Source organism: Lolium perenne, chromosome 5 (genome assembly GCF_019359855.2).
Source record: "Lolium perenne isolate Kyuss_39 chromosome 5, Kyuss_2.0, whole genome shotgun sequence".
NCBI lineage: Eukaryota > Viridiplantae > Streptophyta > Magnoliopsida > Poales > Poaceae > Lolium > Lolium perenne.
The window spans coordinates 218065411-218083296 of NC_067248.2; the positions used below are offsets into that span (position 1 = coordinate 218065411).

Consider the following 17886-nt stretch of genomic DNA (forward strand, 5'->3'; position numbering starts at 1 on the left):
CCGGAACTACTTAAATAGATGGATAAAAAGGGAATCATTCAATTAGTTATCGCACATGAGAGCAACTTTAATACTCTAGTATAGTTGGTTGTTTTTTTTAAATAAGATGTCATGTCATCTATAGTCAACATGTAGCTAACAAGTACAATAGTTGGTATAAATTACTTTCTCAATAGATGACCTATATTTCATTCATACAATTTTTCTAGGAGCACGTGCTAGAGCTAGCTCTTACATTCTCTCTCCTCTTCTGTCTCCTCAAATTAGACACAAATATGTTATTTTAATCATTGTAGTCAGCTGACTAAAACTTATTGTACTTGCTCTGAGCGATTGGTTGACTTTCAAGAATGCGGACGCGTAATATTAGTAACTCAACCTGTACGTACACGAGAATAGGTCATAGGGTAAAACCCATCTAGGGTTTCGTCCCTTCCCGGCGACTTTCATAGTGTGCTTCGTCTTCGGTTGCTTTGGAGCTTTGGAGGCGTGGTGAACTACGGCGCCCCGCTAGCGAGAGGTTTCTGTTTTTTGTTTAGATTGTTTTTCAGTGTCTTTTTTTGAAATGGTGAGGCGGCAGTTACATCCTGGCGGTAGAATAAGGTCATCCATGTCCTATCATCGCTCCGGTGATGCGCCTAGTATTGATGGAGGGCATGTGGAGTTGTGTGTCCGGCGGATCTCATGCGATCCAGTCCGTCTTTGTGTTCGTCGGTGTGGTTACAGTTTTAGCTCTTTCGATCTACGGTTCTCATCATTGGCAATGGTGTTGATCTGTTGTGTTGGTCCTCTGGGGTCTTACCACGATAACTTTCCGTCCATCTACTACAACAAACTCTAGTTCGACAAGCTTTGCTTAGCTCCGGTAATGGAGGGGCGAGAACGGCAGCGGCCCTTCGGCTCGCTTCAGTGCTCGTAGTCGTCGCTAGGTGGTCCTAAGATGTTTGTAATCTCTATTACTTTTGATGTTCCTTGTACTGTTGTTGATGATTATTAATAGATCAGTGGTCTTTTTTGCAAAAACAAAAAGCTAACGCGTGTTCTATGTAGGAAGTGTGCGCTATTAGGGGGCGCTAATTATGTTAGTTTGGATATTTATGAAAGAACTTACACTATAAACCGTGGTTAGGAGTATGTGATAAAAGAGAAGTTGTGGTAAGTGATGTACTGCCTCCGTATTAAAATAACTAAAATTCTAGGTTTTAATCAAATGTAAAATCAAACATCGTTACATTCAACTAAAAATATTTTAAAATGGTGTTAATATTTATATCGTGAAACTTATACGAGATGAAAGTATATTGTATGATGAATCTAACGGAACTAAACTGATATGGTACATGTCGATGTTTGCACAAATTTGGCAAACTTAATATAGTTTGACTTGTGATAAACCTAAAACCTCAATTATTTTGAAAAGAGGGAGTGCATATATACAACACCAACAGTTGTGTCTATTAACTGAAGATAAAATATGGGGGCGATTAACAGAAGGGGATAATGACATTTTGATCTTAATGTGTGATATTTGTCATAATTTAAGACGAATTCTAGAACCATGTCAAGACTAGTACTATGGTCATATACTATCGTTTTCTTGGATTCGCAAAAGGAAAACTTCGTTTTCTTGGTAATCAATCATTCAATTTTACAGTAGCCACTAGTGGAGAAGAGGCCTTTGGTCCCAAGCAAATGTCCCACTGCTGAACCAAACCGGGTCCAATGCCCCCATTGGACCCGGTTCGTTTCTGCCCAGGACGACCCCACCCGCTGGCGCCTGTCCTGTAGCGGCCTTTGGACCCGGTTTGTCATACAAACCGGGACTAAAGGGTCCACCGCAGGGCGCGGCAGGCCGTGTCAGTCGTGGGGAACCCTTTAGTCCCGGTTTGTATGACAAACCGGGTCCAAAGGCCCCCCTCTGGCTATATAACCTTGCCCCTGCCCAAGTGTGAGCCACACTTAGCCATTTTTTCACTATCTTCACAAGAGGGGTGTATTGCTTTCCTCTCTTCTTCACATGCACAAGAGGTGTTCGATGAAATGCTTAAGAGGATTTGCCACTTGAGTTTACACAAATCAAGCCACACTTAACTTGCTTTTTTCTTCTTCATCGAGGTTAACAACTTTATCCTTTTCATCTGCAATTGATAAAATGCATGTGTATATATACATCGTGATGTTCTGTAATGGTTTTGATCCGCTTAATTATATCATGCAGATGAATCGGCAATGGATGTACATTGACCGACGGTTTGACGAGTTCACTGCAGGCCTGGATAATTTTATGGCCGTGGCGGAGGCAAACAAACATGGTGGCTTCATGTATTGTCCATGTGTGGACTGCAAGAATACCGTAAATTACGCTCGCTCGAGTCTCATTCACAGCCACCTTCTGCGATCCGGTTTCATGCCCAGTTACTATTGTTGGACCAAGCACGGAGAAAGAGGGGTTATGATGGAAGACAATGACGAAGAGGAAGAGGATGATGACGGTTATCCCAATTTCCCTGAATACGATGATACTGCAGAAGGCAATGAAGACAATGAAGTAGAAGATCAAGAGGCACCAGATGAGCCTGCTGATGATGATCTTGGCCGGGCCATTGCTGATGCAAGGAGAGAATGTGAAACTGAAAAGGAAAGGTTGGCCTTCGACAAGATGATAGAAGATCACAACAAATTGTTATACCCAACTTGCGAAGATGGCCATAAAAAGCTAGGCAGACAAAGAGGATATATTCTTTCCCTACAACTTCAAGTGAGTGTTATATATAACATACATTATGCTTGTGCACCTTCCACTTTATTCTCGTAATCATTGAGCTATGCTTGTGCAGTTTCCACTTTATTCTCCTAATCATTGATCTTCACCTTGGAGTCGTAAACGTCATGGACTCGAAACGTAAAGAATATGCGGAATGGGCGGACATGGCTGCCATCCTCCAGAGGTAGTTTCAATCAATTTCGTATTGGCATCTTCATCTGCTCTAATTCGAAGATATCATCAACTAATCAATTACTCATTTACTCATTATTTTTTGCCGGGCAGGGCTTGGAAACGGTTCATCAATACTGTTCCGGGTGAATGGAAACCGGAGCTTACATTTAGAGATTACCCTGTAAGTAGTACTATATATATAGCTATGTCCGTGAAACTTTATATATGATATTTACTTTCAATACGATGCTTGATTATTAGTTTGATCGAACTATTTTTTCGTAAAGTGTATGAGGCAGGAACAAGGGAATAACTTATGTGGATACTACGTCTGCACCTTCATGCGTGACATGTCCTGTCCCAAGGGTGGGGATGCCCAAATACAACACACTCGTGTACGATAACAAATTTTCACAATTAATCTTAATTAGTACCATCTATTGTATTGAGTTCCATTCATATATTGATCTCCTTTTTTAAATATAGATGACACGCCTGCGGGACACTCTCATAACAGCGGATCAAATAAAAGCAATTCAAGAGGAAATCGCGGGATTCTTTATTACCGAGGTCCTTACCCCAGGTGGAGAGCACTATCGGAAGATCGTGACGGCGGAGGATATTCGTTCAGGACATGTTGTATTGTAAATATGCATGCATTACGTGTACTGTGTTGACTATGTCGTGTACTGTTGACGATGTCTATATATATTCATGACGATTTTTTGTGGTTTCTTGAATGATATATATATGCATTGCTGAAACTCTGCCGCGGCAGAGAAACGCCCTGTTTCTCTGCCGCGGCAGAGAAACGCTGGTACAGCCCAAATCTGTGCCGCGGCAGAGAAATAGCAATTCTCTGCCGCGGCAGAGAAACATAGGCCCGGTTCGTACCACGAACCGGGACCAAAGCCCTTCTACTGCGAGCTCCCTGGCCGCACCACGTGTCGAGGCCTTTAGGCCCGGTTTATCTTTGAACCGGGACTAAAGGGTACCCCCTTTAGTCCCGCCTAGTTGGTCCCGGTTCGGGAACCGGGTCTAAAGGCCCAAATGGACCGGGCCTATTGCCCCGTTTTCCACTAGTGAGCACACTAATATTTGGACAGATATCCATTGCAGACTAATGACTTGGAGAGACATGTAGACTTGGACTTGGCTAGTCTGTGAGGGAATCTTCCAACTCTTTTTTTGAACAAGGAATCTTCCAACTCCATTCATCCATTTGTTGTTCCTAGAGAAAAAGCATCCTAGGACCGATTCGCGAGACGTATCTCATCCTTTCATTTATTTTTTCATATATCATTCCTTCGCAAAAACCCGTCGCCTGATGTTTACATCGACTCAACGACACTGTCTCCTATACTTACTCTCCTGTCATTGTTGCCCAAGACATATATAGGAGTAACGGGTTAGTAACCAGAGGATTTTTCTTATATCCTTGTGACCCAGCTATCCGTGATCCGTCACGATAGTGAGGTCGTCGATAATTGATGCGTTGTTTTGGTCTGTATTCGGAGATTTCTTGTCTTTTTTCCCATGCACGGAAGATTATTCCAACTTACAACTACAAGCCGTGAATGCAATCCCAACTCATCTTCCCATCGAATGACACGAGATGTTTTTGTGGTTGTGCTTAGTTGCAACGAAATTACAGTAGTTTTTTTGTTCGAAAATACAGCAAAATTGGTGTCTAACGACTTGACGTGTGGTGCTTCAGCTCTGTATGACCGCATCCCAAGTCTCCGTAAGTGACATGTAGTCTGTAGACTGTAGACCACGTGTTACCCGACCAAACCCTGATCTGGTCCATGCCGGCAGTTTTTCCTACCGAGTTGCCATCACGATGGAGCAACACTCAGTGTTGAGAAATAATAGTAGCTTGACGTCGCGTTGCTGACCATATTTAGGGCATGTTCAATGCACCGCTCTAGAGCTACTGCTTCACACCTTTAACTAGGTTTGGGTGGTCTAAAGTAGGTTCGGATGAGGAGGCAGTCTCCTCTTCAGGAAGTGGGATCTTAAGACTTAAAAGCATGCTTTTTAGAGAGAGAAAGAGATACATAGAGTCATATTTGTGAGGTCCCGTTTCTCTTTTTTCTAACTAAAGTTGTAGCTTTCATTGGAGATATAAAATTGAGCATGTTGTTTCTAACAACTTTTTTACATGAAGCAGCTAGTTGTGTATGCCACCATTGCTCATGCCCTTAAAACTTAATACTCCCTCCGTCACACAAAACATGTCGGAGCTGTAGTGTAAAAATCATTCGCAAAAAAAAAGGTGTAGTGTAAAATCAATTTTGCAATTCAACCCTTCATATTTCGAAAACGTTACCATCTTGTCCCCAATCGGATCTCCCATCTTCCTGCTCGCGGAGGACTCGCGCCGGCGGACTCGCGCGAACGTCGCAGCAGAGTCGAGCGCCGGCGGACTCCCGCACCTCTCGCCGGCAGATTCCCGCGCCACGCACACTCTGGCGCCGGCGGAGTCACACGCCCGTCGCAGCCTGGCGCCTTCAGAGTCCCTCCCTCCCTCCGCGCCGGCGACCTCCCTCCGCGCCGACGACTTCTCGCGCCTGGCGCCGCAGGTCCAGCGGCCTCACGCGCTGTGCCACCGCTGCCGGAGCCGCCTTCACACGCTCTTACCTTCTCGTGCAGGTACCCATTCCTGACGACTCCTGCAGATGTGGAATACACAATACTATCCTATAGATCATGCAACTGAAATTGTAACCTGCTAACAATTTTCCGTTCACGGTAACATAAAATTCATAATCATGACGAATACTAATGGAAAGTAACTTCTAAGAAGATCAAAACGAATCCAAATGTTCAGAGAGAGAAAAGGTTAAGTGACTCTTTTTAAGCATAGGTAAGATAAATTAACCTAGAAGAGTCAGACGATTTCTGATTTGCTGATTTCTAGGAGATCCAACAATAACAAACAATTAGAGTGAGACCAAAATTCAGCTGCATTGAATTTTGTAAGATTGTATTATGTCTCACAAATTGATGCAAAACTGTTTGGGGTACAAGGGATATAAATAGTAGAGCCAACCGACTAAGCCTAAAACCCTAGCTTGCGTTACAAGTCTAGCTTAACCGAAACATATAATCTAACATCCCCCCGCAGTGTCAACGTGGGGTTCAATCACGTTGAGACTGAAACGAATGTCATGAAACGGCTGTGTCGGCAGTCCCTTGGTAAAGATGTCGGCGAACTGCGCTGTAGTGGGAACATGAAGAACTCGAACTTGGCCCAAAGCAACTTTCTCCCTGACGAAGTGAATATCTATCTCAATATGCTTTGTCCTCCGATGCTGAACTGGATTGCTGGACATGTAAACCGCTGAAATATTATCACAATAAACCATAGTGGCCTGCTGGATGGGACGATGAAGTTCAGCCAACAACTGCCGTAGCCAAACTGTCTCAGCAACTGCATGTGCAACAGCTCGATACTCAGCTTCTGCAGACGAGCGTGAAACCGTAACCTGTCGCTTAGAAGACCATGAAAGCAAATTGTTACCCATAAAAACACAGTATCCGGACGTGGACCGACGAGTGTCGGGGCATCCAGCCCAGTCCGCGTCAGAGTATGCTGTCAAACTGGTAGGTGAAGTGGTGTTTATGTGAAGGCCATAATCTAATGTTCCTTTTAGATATCTAAGAGTGCATTTCATGTGATTGTAGTGAGGAACTCGTGGATCATGCATATATAGGCAGGCTTGTTTGACAGAATAAGATATTTCTGGGCGTGTTAGAGTAAGGTATTGTAGTGCACCCGCAATGCTACGGTAGAGAGTTGGGTCTGAGAATGGTTCGCCATCAGCAGAGAGTTTGGCGCTAGTGTCAACAGGTCTACGAGCAGGCTGACAGTCAATCATGCCTGCGCGGTTGAGAAGATCTAGAATGTACTGACGTTGGGAAAGAAAAAGACCATTAGAGTCACGTGTAACAGCGATGCCAAGAAAATGATGAAGCACACCAAGATCAGTCATAGAGAATTCAGAGTTAAGCAGTGTAATAATATGATCAAGAAAAGTCTTAGTGGAAGCAGTGAGAATGATATCATCAACATAAAGAAGAAGATAAGCTGTGTGTGTGGAAGTGTGATAGACAAAAAGAGAGGTGTCGGTGAGAGAGGGAGTGAAACCGATTGTTTGAATGTAAGTTGAAAAACGTTGGAACCAAGCCCTAGGGGCTTGTTTGAGGCCATAAAGAGATTTTTGAAGGAGACAAACATGATCGGGAGCAGAGGAGTCTTCGAAGCCTAAAGGTTGTTGACAATAAACAGTTTCTTGGAGAGCACCATGAAGAAAGGCATTTTTGACATCGAGTTGGTGAATGGGCCAAGAAGAGGAAGTGGCGATGCTAAGAACAGTGTGAATAGTGCTAGGCTTGACAACAGGAGAGAAGGTCTCGTCGTAGTCGATGCCGTGCTGCTGAGAGAAACCACGACAAACCCAGCGAGCCTTGTAGCGAGAGAGAGTTCCGTCGGAGAGAAATTTTTGGCGGAAAACCCATTTGCCGGAAACAATATTTGCACCGACAGGGCGAGGAACAAGGCGCCATGTATCATTGTGAATGAGAGCAGAAAACTCATCACGCATAGCAGCAGCCCAGTTAGGATCGAGAAGAGCACTTTTGTAGGTTTTAGGGATGGGGGAGATCGGAGAAGTGGTGGCATGAAGATTGAGACACGGCCTTTTTGGAACGTGAAATCCCGTTTTGGCCCGAGTGCGCATTGTGTGATCATTTGTGGGAGCTTGGGTAGGAACAGCATGGGGTGGTAGAGGTGGAGTGGGATGAACAACGACGTCAGGCGCAGCGGATGAGTCAGACGTCGAAGATGGTGGAATAGGTGGAGAAGGAGCGGCGGGGAAGATGGGTGTATCGGGTGGAGCTGCGGACGCGGCAGAGGAAGCAGCCGACCCCGCTGTCGCGGCAGTGGAGTCGGCTGAAGGGTCTGCCGCGGCAGGCGAGGAGGGCACTGGGGTGGCGGTAGGAGACGGATGTATGGGTGTAGTAGGAGCGGTGTAGTGGTGAGGAAACCTAGCGGGGTGAGCGATGGGATGATGTAGGGTAGGCGATGGGTCAATGGGAGTTTGGGAGGGTGTCCGTGTGGAGAAAGGGAAGATATGCTCGGAAAAAGTAACGTGCCGAGAGATGTGGACGCGGCCGGAGACGAGATCCAAGCAGCGATAACCCTTGTGTTCATCAGAGTATCCTAGAAAGACACAGGGAATGGAGCGAGGTGATAGTTTGTTGGTGGAGATGGCGGCAGTGTTTGGAAAACAAAGACAGCCAAAGACGCGAAGTTCAGAGTAGTTGGGATGACTAAGGTAAAGAGAGTAGAATGATGTAGAGTTTGGGTTGGACTTGTGAGGCCGGATGTTAAGTAAGTAGGTGGCCGTGCGTAAGGCTTCGGCCCAAAATTTTGGTGGCATTGAGGAGTGGATTAAAAGGGTGCGAATGATGTCGTTTATTGTGCGAAGCGAGCGTTCTGCCTTGCCGTTTTGAGGTGAAGTGTATGGGCATGAAAATCGGAGAAGAATGCCATGTTGAAGAAAGAAGTTTCGGTTTTGAAAGTTATCAAATTCTTTGCCGTTGTCACATTGGATAAATTTAATGGGAAGAAAGAAGTGTGTGGCGACATATTTGTGAAAGTTTAGGAAAATGGTGTGTACGTCTGATTTGTTGCGTAAAGGAAAAGTCCAGACAAAGTGTGTGAAATCGTCTAGAACGACTAGATAATATTTAAAGCCAGAGACACTAGTATGGGGAGATGTCCATAAATCGCAGTGCAAAAGTTCAAAAGGAAAGGTACTAACAGTAGTAGAGGAACTAAAGGGCAAGCGAACATGTTTTCCTTGCTGACAAGAGGGACATATGGAGGTATTATGACTATCCTTATTACAATTTATTGAAAATTCGCTAAGTATAGAAGACAAGGTAGCGTTGTGGGGGTGGCCGAGACGGTGATGCCAGAGGTCGACGGACGCCGCCATGGAGGTGGGTGGGTCGTGGGTGGCGGCGCCATGGAGAGTGTAGAGGTCGCCGGAGCTATTGAACCGAGCGATCTCCACTTTGGTCTGGTAGTCCTTCACAGATAAACCAAACGGATCAAATTCCATAGAAACAAGATTGTCATGGGTGAACTGACGAACAGAAATTAAGTTTTTGATTAGCGCGGGTGCAATAAGGACATCACGTAGGAGGAGTTGTTTGGTGGGTGTAGGGATGGTGGTTTGGCCGGTGCAATATATAGGTATAGTAGTGCCGTTTCCTAGGACTATGGATGAAAGTTGTGTGGTGGAAAAATTTGACAGCATATTACTAGAAGCAGACATGTGACTAGAAGCACCGGAATCGAAAATCCAGTCCATACCTGAGTTTCCCTGGGCAGCGAAGTTGTTCATGGCCTGCAAGAACGCAGATTGGTCCCAGCTCGGTGAGGGAGCGGAGGTCGGTTGATGCAGCGGTGCAGTTGGAGCAGGCGGCATGAGGACAGGCGAAGGCTGAAACATCTGGGGGTGCTGATATGGCATGTATGGCATCCCCCCGTCGTAGTAGGCTGGGGCGGCGTGGTAGGCGTTCGGCGGGGCACGCTGGCCGAGGAGTCCAGGGGAACCAGTGTGGGGGTGAAGACCCAGCGCCCAGGCACCTGTGTAAGCTGGAGGAGCACCGATCGGAGAGGGGGCCGCCCAGGGCATGGACCAAGCCTGAACCATGCCGGTCCAGGGATCATGAGGAGGGCTCCAGGTAGGCGGCGCGGCAGGTGCTGGCGCAGGCGTCGGTGCCGCCGGTGGCGGGCGCCAAGCGGGAGGAGCGGCAGGCGCTGGCGCGGGCGTCGAGGCGGCTGGTGGAGTGACAGATCGCGGCGGCCAGTACATCGGATTCTTGCCCTTGTAGTTGGGGCTGGGACGCCAGCCAGGAGGAGGCTGCCCGGCGGAGGCTGGAAACGGTACCGGGGGTCCTGCCGCGGCAGTGGGCTGGCTCGTCGGGCCTGCCGGTGCAGGAGTAGGCAGCAGGGGCGGCCGGGTGGAGGCGGCGAAGACGTGAGGCCGCGCCTCCCGCCGTGTGAGGTCATCATCGGCGTTCTGCAGCAGGGACCGGATCTCCGCGAAGGAAGGGCGAGGCCGCATGAAAGGAATCATGGCCGCTTGAGTCTTGAACCGGTCGCTGAGCCCTTGGAGAAGGATGTTGATAAGCTGGCGATCAGGCATAGGATCGCCTAGTTCGCGGAGCTCATCCGCCATCATCTGGATGCGCTGACAGTAGACGCTGAGCGAGGAGTCCCCCTGAGGGGTGTTGTGGATCGCGGAGTGGAGGTTGTTGATCCGGGCGTCAGCGTTGTCCTGGAAGAGCTGGCGCAGGGACGCCCAGAGGGCGGCGGCGGTGGCGGCCTCACGGAAAACGAGATTGAAAATCTCCGTGGACACGCGTGTGTAGATCCATTGGATGATGGCGAGATCATCTGTGATCCAGCGAGCGTCATCAGGACGAGGGGCGGCGTCGGCGGCGACGTGGTGACGGAGGTTGCAGCGCCCGAGGTGAACCTCAAAGAGGTGGCGCCAATGGTAGTAGTTGTGTTGGGCAAGATCTAAAGTAATAGGTATGAAGGGGGTGACATCGGCTATGGTGTCTGTGTAGGAGAGAGGAGTAGCCGTGGGAGGGGTAGAAGAGGCCGAGGCCTCGGCGGCGGCGGCGGCCTTGGCGTGCTGGTCGAAGTAACCAGGCGGCGGCGGCGGCGGCGGCTTAGGCGGCGGCGCCATAGGTCAGGATCGATTAGTCTGATACCATGTAAGATTGTATTATGTCTCACAAATTGATGCAAAACTGTTTGGGGTACAAGGGATATAAATAGTAGAGCCAACCGACTAAGCCTAAAACCCTAGCTTGCGTTACAAGTCTAGCTTAACCGAAACATATAATCTAACAAATTTCAGAGTATTGAATTTCCAATGTGCAGCAGCTCTGGACTTGTAGTGCCATTTCAGCAAAAGAAACTGCCTCCTCGAAATAGGCTTTCGCCCCGCTATATTAATATAGCAACCGACCGATACAACGAGACAGCTGGAGCCGCAGCACAATCGAACCCAAACGAAAAAGAAAAAGAAAAGAAAAAGAAACTAATGCCGACACCGGCAGATTGACGAAAACGGGGATGACTCCGCAACCGCTGCGCCCTCCGGAGAAGTACCACCACGCTCCTAGCACGCCGAGACGCCGCATACCAAGCAGCACCTTCAACAAGGGAACGGCGACGACGCCGCTGCTGCCCGGACTAGGCCTAGGGTTTCCCCCGGTACGCGGAAGGGATTGGGGAGGGATACATCCGACGCCCTTCAGGAAGGAAGGCGGCACCCGCAGGCGTCGCCGCGCCGGAGTCGGGCATGCCGACACAGATTTCTCCTGACCACCAAACCCACCACCCTGAACGCCCCGACGTGCTCCACCAAACAAGCCACCAACCAGCACACGCCACCACGGTCTTGTAGTCACCCTCGCCGTTGCACTGTGGTCACCGGGACAGGGCCTCAAGGAAGAGATGACAAGCAGCAGGGACGGGGATAACGGTACCGCAACCGGGCGGGAGGAACTACCTCCACCGCTTTCGCGGTCGCCGGCCGGACATGGCAACGAGGGCACACCAGGCCCGAACTGGCCTGGCCGGGCCCAAACTGGCCCGTAAAGCCCTGCTGCCAAGCTGCAGCAGGCCGGCCGCAGCGCCGTCACCACCCATCCGCCGCCGCCACACCATCTCCGCCGCCAGGGAGCACCGCCAGCGCACCGTAGACGCAGGCAGCCCGCCGAGCCCATTTGGGCCCCGCCTGGGCCAGATCTGGGTCGAGCAGGGACCGCCCGCGCCGCCCGCCTGCGCATCTCCGCCGCCAAGCAGCAGCGCCGCCGTCCCTCCTCCCACCCGGCGCGCGGGTCTCAGCCGCCGCGCCGGACCGCCGCCACCCGAGCAGCACCGCGCCGCCAAGGAGCCCCCGCCGCGCCGCGGGTAGAGTCAGCCCCGCCGCCGCCGACACCACGCGCGCAACGCCCGGCGGCCCACGCCGGCGGCGACGGCCGGGAGAGGAAGGGTAGGAGGCCTGGGAGTTGGCGGCGGCTAGGGTTCGCCCGTCGCCCGTCGGGGGGGCGAGCGAGCGAACAGTTCTTTTTTTCCCTCTCCAAGGAGCTTTTTCTGCTTTAGTAAAAGAAACTGTAACAGGCTAACCTGAGTCTGATAAGAAAACGTCATGTTGCACTTCATTTTAAAGAAACAGCTTCAGCCAATTTCTGAGATTTCTTCACACTGCAGGCAGCTCCAAGCCATTCCATCTTTGTTAGGGAGTTACTGATATTGTAGAATTTCTACGGGTGGTGTGAGCATATCATGAAGTAACCTGGGAGTTGATGATATTGTAACACATCCACGGGTACCATGGGTTCATGACCAGGTTTCTTGCCTCTCACCTGCCAGTAAACTGATACCCTATTTCGAGGCCGTTAAATCACTCAATGTCTAGAACCTATACCATGTAAACATTAGGCAGGTATTGCTGAATAATACCAGAATAAAAATCTGAAGAACATGTTTTGCTTCAGTATAACATGCCTAATAAAAATCTGAAGAACATGTTCTCCATACAGTGGGAGTAGAATCTGCCTGACTGCTAGGAGGAAGTAGATGCCTGTAGCATCTCCCAAGTTTTAATGCTAAATCTTGCAGCTCTTGTGCTTGTGTGTTTGCGTATGTTGGTGGCTACAGGAAGAATGTTCTTGGGAGAAGTGTGTGTACAACATACCACTACAGAATTTGCAGCACATCTCTTGATTTAAATCTGAATGCATTCCTGTACTCTAAAACAATACTAGAAAAGTCTGGCTTAGCCATCTACAAGATGTGTTGGTTGCTCATTATCTACTCCAGTAGTATCTTAATTCCATGAGTACATATGATGATGAACCTGATGAAGCTCGGTTGATGAACCTGATGAAGCTCAAGATACGGTGGCTGATGAACCTGATGAAGCTCAAGATACGGTAGCTGATGAAACTGATGAAGCTCGAGATATGGTGGCTGATGAACCTGATGAAGCTCAAGATCACCAGAGGTCTCGATGGTGTACTAGATCTCAACTCAAGCCCAGCACATGATGGTGTACTAGATCTCAACTCAAGCCCAGCACATGATGAGCCCGATGTTCCTCAAGATGTAGTAGCTGGCCAACCTAATGGAGCTCACGATATGGTGGTTCATCAACCTGCTGAACAAATTCTACATGTTGAGCATCCTAAAAAAAATCTGACAAATGAAGAGAAATATGCTGCTTATTTTGCTTTGGAAGTAATTAAGAGTAGAGACCGAGATTTTCAAACAAAAGACAAGGAACTTGTAGCAAGCTTGCAGAATACAAGTGTACGGACAATCGAGCGAATTTAGAGAAAAGCTTAAGATCAGCTTGCACAAGGTCAACCCGTTGATGTGTCGAACACGAAGAAGGGCAATAGTGGTAGAAAAAGGAAAGATTTGGAACTATCGAGGATAAAAACAATACCACTAAACAAAAGAAGGACAATTTGATCTCTAGCAAAAGCTCTCGGTGTTAACCGCTCAACATTACACCGGAGGCTTAAGTGGGGTAAGGTTAAGCGCATCGTTGATACTCTAAAGCCTTCGATGACGCTAGCTAACAAGATACAGAGGTTGCAATTATGCGTCTCTATGTTGGATGAGAACTTTGATGAGAAGTTGCCAAGCAAATTCAAGGAAATGGACAACATAGTCCATATCGACGAGAAATGGTTCGATACGACGAGAATGAGGAACACATCCTACCTATACCCCGAAGAACCGAAACCATTATGCAGTGCGAAGAACAAAAATATCATTGGAAAAGTGATGTTCCTCACGGCTGTTGCCAAGCCAAGATATAGTGAAGATGGTGTAGTCACATTTGATGGAAAGATTGGCACATGGGCTTTTTGTCAAGAATATGCCGCATCCGCCGCCTCAAGTACGTCTGGGACGACGACATGCCCTTCGCCGACGCCGCAACGAACCGCGCCGCCGTTGTGTGCTATGCTCCGGGACTGCGAGTCCCGCGCCGCCCGGGGGAACCGCCTCATCCGGGCCGGGTACGGCGGGTGGCTGCTCTACACGGCGATCGCGGTCGGGGACGCCGGCTTCGTGCGAGAGCTCCTCGCCAGCTGGTGTTCGGCAAGGGAGAGTACGGTGTCACCGACATCCTCTACGCTGCCGCCAGGAGCAGGCGACCGGAGGCCTCCTCAGAGGAAGAGGAATCAAGGCAATCGAGAAAAGTTCAACCCTGGACAGAAAAGTCCAATCTTCTTAGTCGGGAGCGGCGGGGCGAGCTAGACGTCAGAGGGGAGCGTCGCGGGGGCGATATCTGGCGGAGGGGAGCAGCGATGGCGAGCTATGCGGTGGCGCTCGTCGGCGAGGGAGAGCATCACCGGCGGGCGGAGCGAGCGAGCCACTGGGATGAGGGAGGAAGAAAAGGGCGAGTGGGGGAGGGATGGCACGTTGTGTCGGGGATTCCCCGAGGGCGTTTCTGCAAATTCGCCGGTCCGACAATTTTAACGTGACGGAGGGAGTATAATAGATCCAAAGGCAAGGGTTTAAGGTTGCGGCTCTTTTTTAAAGAAGCCTGTACAAATATGTTAGATTTTCAGCAGGCTAGGTCCATGTGTGCATGTGGTCCATTTAAAAATTCTGGAATTTTAAAGCGTTGACAAGATGAGTACCATACTATAAAGAGATAGAGAGGTGATTAGGTTTTCCTGCCTCCTGTCGCTACTAATCTGTCTCGCATCCTATGGCCTTAGAGCCATGGAAGCACGGTGAATCCCGATTCTAGTTGGTGGGAGGGATCCATTTTTTTTAATGTTTTTGTCAGTTTGTGTTCTACTCACGAAAATGTGGTGGTGACACGTCTAGCTTAGCCGGAGGGCGTGTAGAGATTTGTCTCGGGCTGATCTCAATGGATTTGGTCTGTGTTGCTTCCGATATATGTTTTTTTATTGGCGATGGATGTACTCTCGTGTGTTAGTCCTTTTGCGCCTTAGCACGGCAATTTCTCATTTATCTACTACAACAAGTTTCGCCATGTCTCTTTCAGTAATCACTAAACTACAACACCGGTTTTTAGTATGTCTAAATCTTTTGATGTAACCGGTGACCGATTCATCATGTTTTTGCCTAACCAATGTAAGATGTGACAACTTAATCTCATTATCACCACTATAAAAACATTCATGGAATTTATTTTCTAGATGATACCAAGTATTAATAGATTCATAAGGTAAAAGGGAAAACCATGAAAAGACGGCACCAGTTAAACACAAGGGAAGTAAACACATTTTCAAAGGCTATTGCCTGCCAGCTTCTTCCAGTTGTGCTAACTATTGATTAACATGTTCCAAAGTTGTTTTGCTATCCACCCCATTAAATTTAGCAAAATCAGACACCTTGTAACCTTGAGGTTATGGTAAAGCATGTAAATATTCTGAAGAAGGTTTTTGATACATCCAGCTTACGGGATTCGGCTCAATTCTGAGTTATCATGGAACGTCTTCTAGCATTCTGATCTAAGTGTGGCCATGTTTTTGCCTATGGCAGATAAATTTGTTTGTGGTAGTTGTGCAGGAACAATAGCATTACTAGTCTCCTTCTAGTGACGCGTGTAGCATCGTCGGAGGGCGTGTGAAGGCTTATCTCATGCGGATCTCACTGGATTTGGTCTCGGTTGCTTCTGATATATGCTTCACTTCATCGGTGATGGCTGCTACTTTTGTGCGTTGGTCCTTCCGCACGTTAGCACAACGATTTCCCGTTTGTCTACCACAATAAGTTTTACTACGACAAGCTTTGCCCGACTACAATGAGGGGGTGACGAGGATGGTGGCACGCCTCCGGCTCTTTCGAGTTCTTGTAGTCATCGCTAGACCATGAAGGCCTGTTCTTACTCATCTTAAAATATTATCTATGGGATGTTTGATATTATTAAGAAAGAAAATCATATAAACTATGTTCATAACACCTATTTATGTAAGTAGATAAGTGAAAATTTTAAACCGAGGTATCCTTTGAAGTTTCATAGAATATGAGTATTGATGTCTTGATGGTACCATCATACTCATAATTCATGGAATATATTCATTCTTAGTTTAGGAGCTATTTCTCAAAGCAAGAAACTGCAAGACCTTGTGAAGATAAATTCGTATGAGAGAGTTGTGATAGATAGCATGTCATGCTTTTTGATCAAGGAAAATGATAAAACACATTATGTGGAAAGATTTCGTAAACCACTGAAAACTTCAGTGAAGCTATTTCACGACAAACCACGAACAAAATGTAAGAAACAGTAGACCGACAAAAATTTCTAATATGATCAATTTTCGAGAGTGCAAACCTTATCAACTCTTTGTATATCACAAATATGAGCACATTTAACCTGGACCAGGACCTGAGTGTGTATTATCAGCCACCTGCAATAAGACATGGGCAAATACAAAAGGACGGTGCATGTTAACAAAACAAAGTGGGCAAACCATACAAAGGCCACATACCTCATTGACAGTATTGGCCAAACCATAGAGAGGCACCAAATGAAGTTACATTAACATATAAACACACAAGTGAAGAACACAGGTTCAAAATACAAGCAATCGATAGAATATAAGTACAACTAAGGGAAAAGGCTAACCTGCCCAGTGCCTGCACTTCGTTTAGGGAAATGCAAGACAAGTAAAATAGTGTATTTCTTGCCCACCACTGCAAACACCACAAAACGATAGGCATGGACATTGCAGAAATGTCCTGTACAAGAACGAGACAAAACTTCTAGAAATAAGGAGACATATACCTCGCAGACTCGCAGTCACAACAAGTAGAAAAGAAACAAACTGCTGGATAAAAAAGATCCTTGAAGAGTTGAACATCTATGTGAAGCACTTGATAAATTCCACAATACAATTAAAACCCCTGCAGGCAATAGTCAATAAAACAGATAGTCATTATTAGAGCCAACTGGACTTTATGACATCAAACTGTGCAAAACAATGATGAGAGTAGAAAATTTCTTACATACTTCTATCTCATTATAATTTACCTCCAATAGTCTTAACATTGCAGAAAAAGTCAGTAACAGAAATTTCCTGTATCTCCATATAAACTGCATCCCCTTTCTCTGCGTGAGCTACCTTTTTAACCAAAAAATGATATCAAAACAGCTCCACTGTCTAAGAAAACGTAAAAAAGATTATCAAATATAAGTGTATCATACACAAATTTTAGCACGAACCGTGAGTACAGTAAAAAAAATTTGCCAAAATTTTAAAGTGAAGCAGGGCAGCCATCGTGGTGATAGTACCGTACCAAGAACAGCCAAGATTGGAGATCCAATCAATCAACAATAGTCCAGAACTTTGCACACTGACAGTAGGTAGATACATAAGATGTCATATACTAAGAGATGAAGTGAACAAGTGTTTAATTTCTCCACATCATATCCATTCTGACCTGCGAAATGAAACAAATACTTCAAGTGATTACCAAATGCAATACTAATGTTAATACACACATCTTCACACGCTATAATTCAGTCAAAATTCACACAAAGTAGCTTCCCAATGAACAAGAATAGTTAAACTATGAACGAATTTCTAAATCATCTATGGAAACAAAATGATATAATAACTTATAAGACTGATTGCATAACATGTATTTTTCAGAGGTTTGCATATTACTCGACCATACAGCAGTTGTACAAACAACCAGTGTAAAACTAAAATTGTGGATAGGTTTCACTGAACAACATTAGAAGCATTGTGGAATGAGTAAGCAACAAGCCATGCATATATCCTTCGCACGCAAAGAAGAGAAGCGAATCCAAATTTAAATGGAGGCCTCAGGCATGGGAATTTTTGATAAAAAG

The 17886-nt window shown here is 46.9% G+C and overlaps 1 protein-coding gene and 1 long non-coding RNA gene across 2 annotated transcripts; both read right to left on the reverse strand.

Annotated features, from left to right (window-relative positions):
* Positions 1-6051: 6051 nt before the first annotated feature.
* LOC127304097 (uncharacterized mitochondrial protein AtMg00810-like) lies at positions 6052-6936 on the reverse strand. Its single transcript, XM_051334807.1, has one exon. It carries the CDS (start codon positions 6934-6936, stop codon positions 6052-6054), a length of 885 nt encoding a protein of 294 aa, XP_051190767.1.
* A 9191-nt stretch (positions 6937-16127) lies between these two features.
* On the reverse strand, positions 16128-17078 carry LOC139831364 (uncharacterized). The gene is made up of 2 exons (XR_011746075.1): positions 16816-17078; positions 16128-16724 (listed from the first exon to the last, which is right to left on the reverse strand). It is a non-coding gene; the product is annotated as an uncharacterized lncRNA (long non-coding RNA).
* Positions 17079-17886: the final 808 nt, after the last annotated feature.

Coding starts and splice junctions, on each gene's coding strand:
- LOC127304097 (XM_051334807.1), bottom strand. CDS start 6,936: ATGACTGATCTTGGTGTGCTTCATCATTTTCTTGGCATCGCTGTTACA.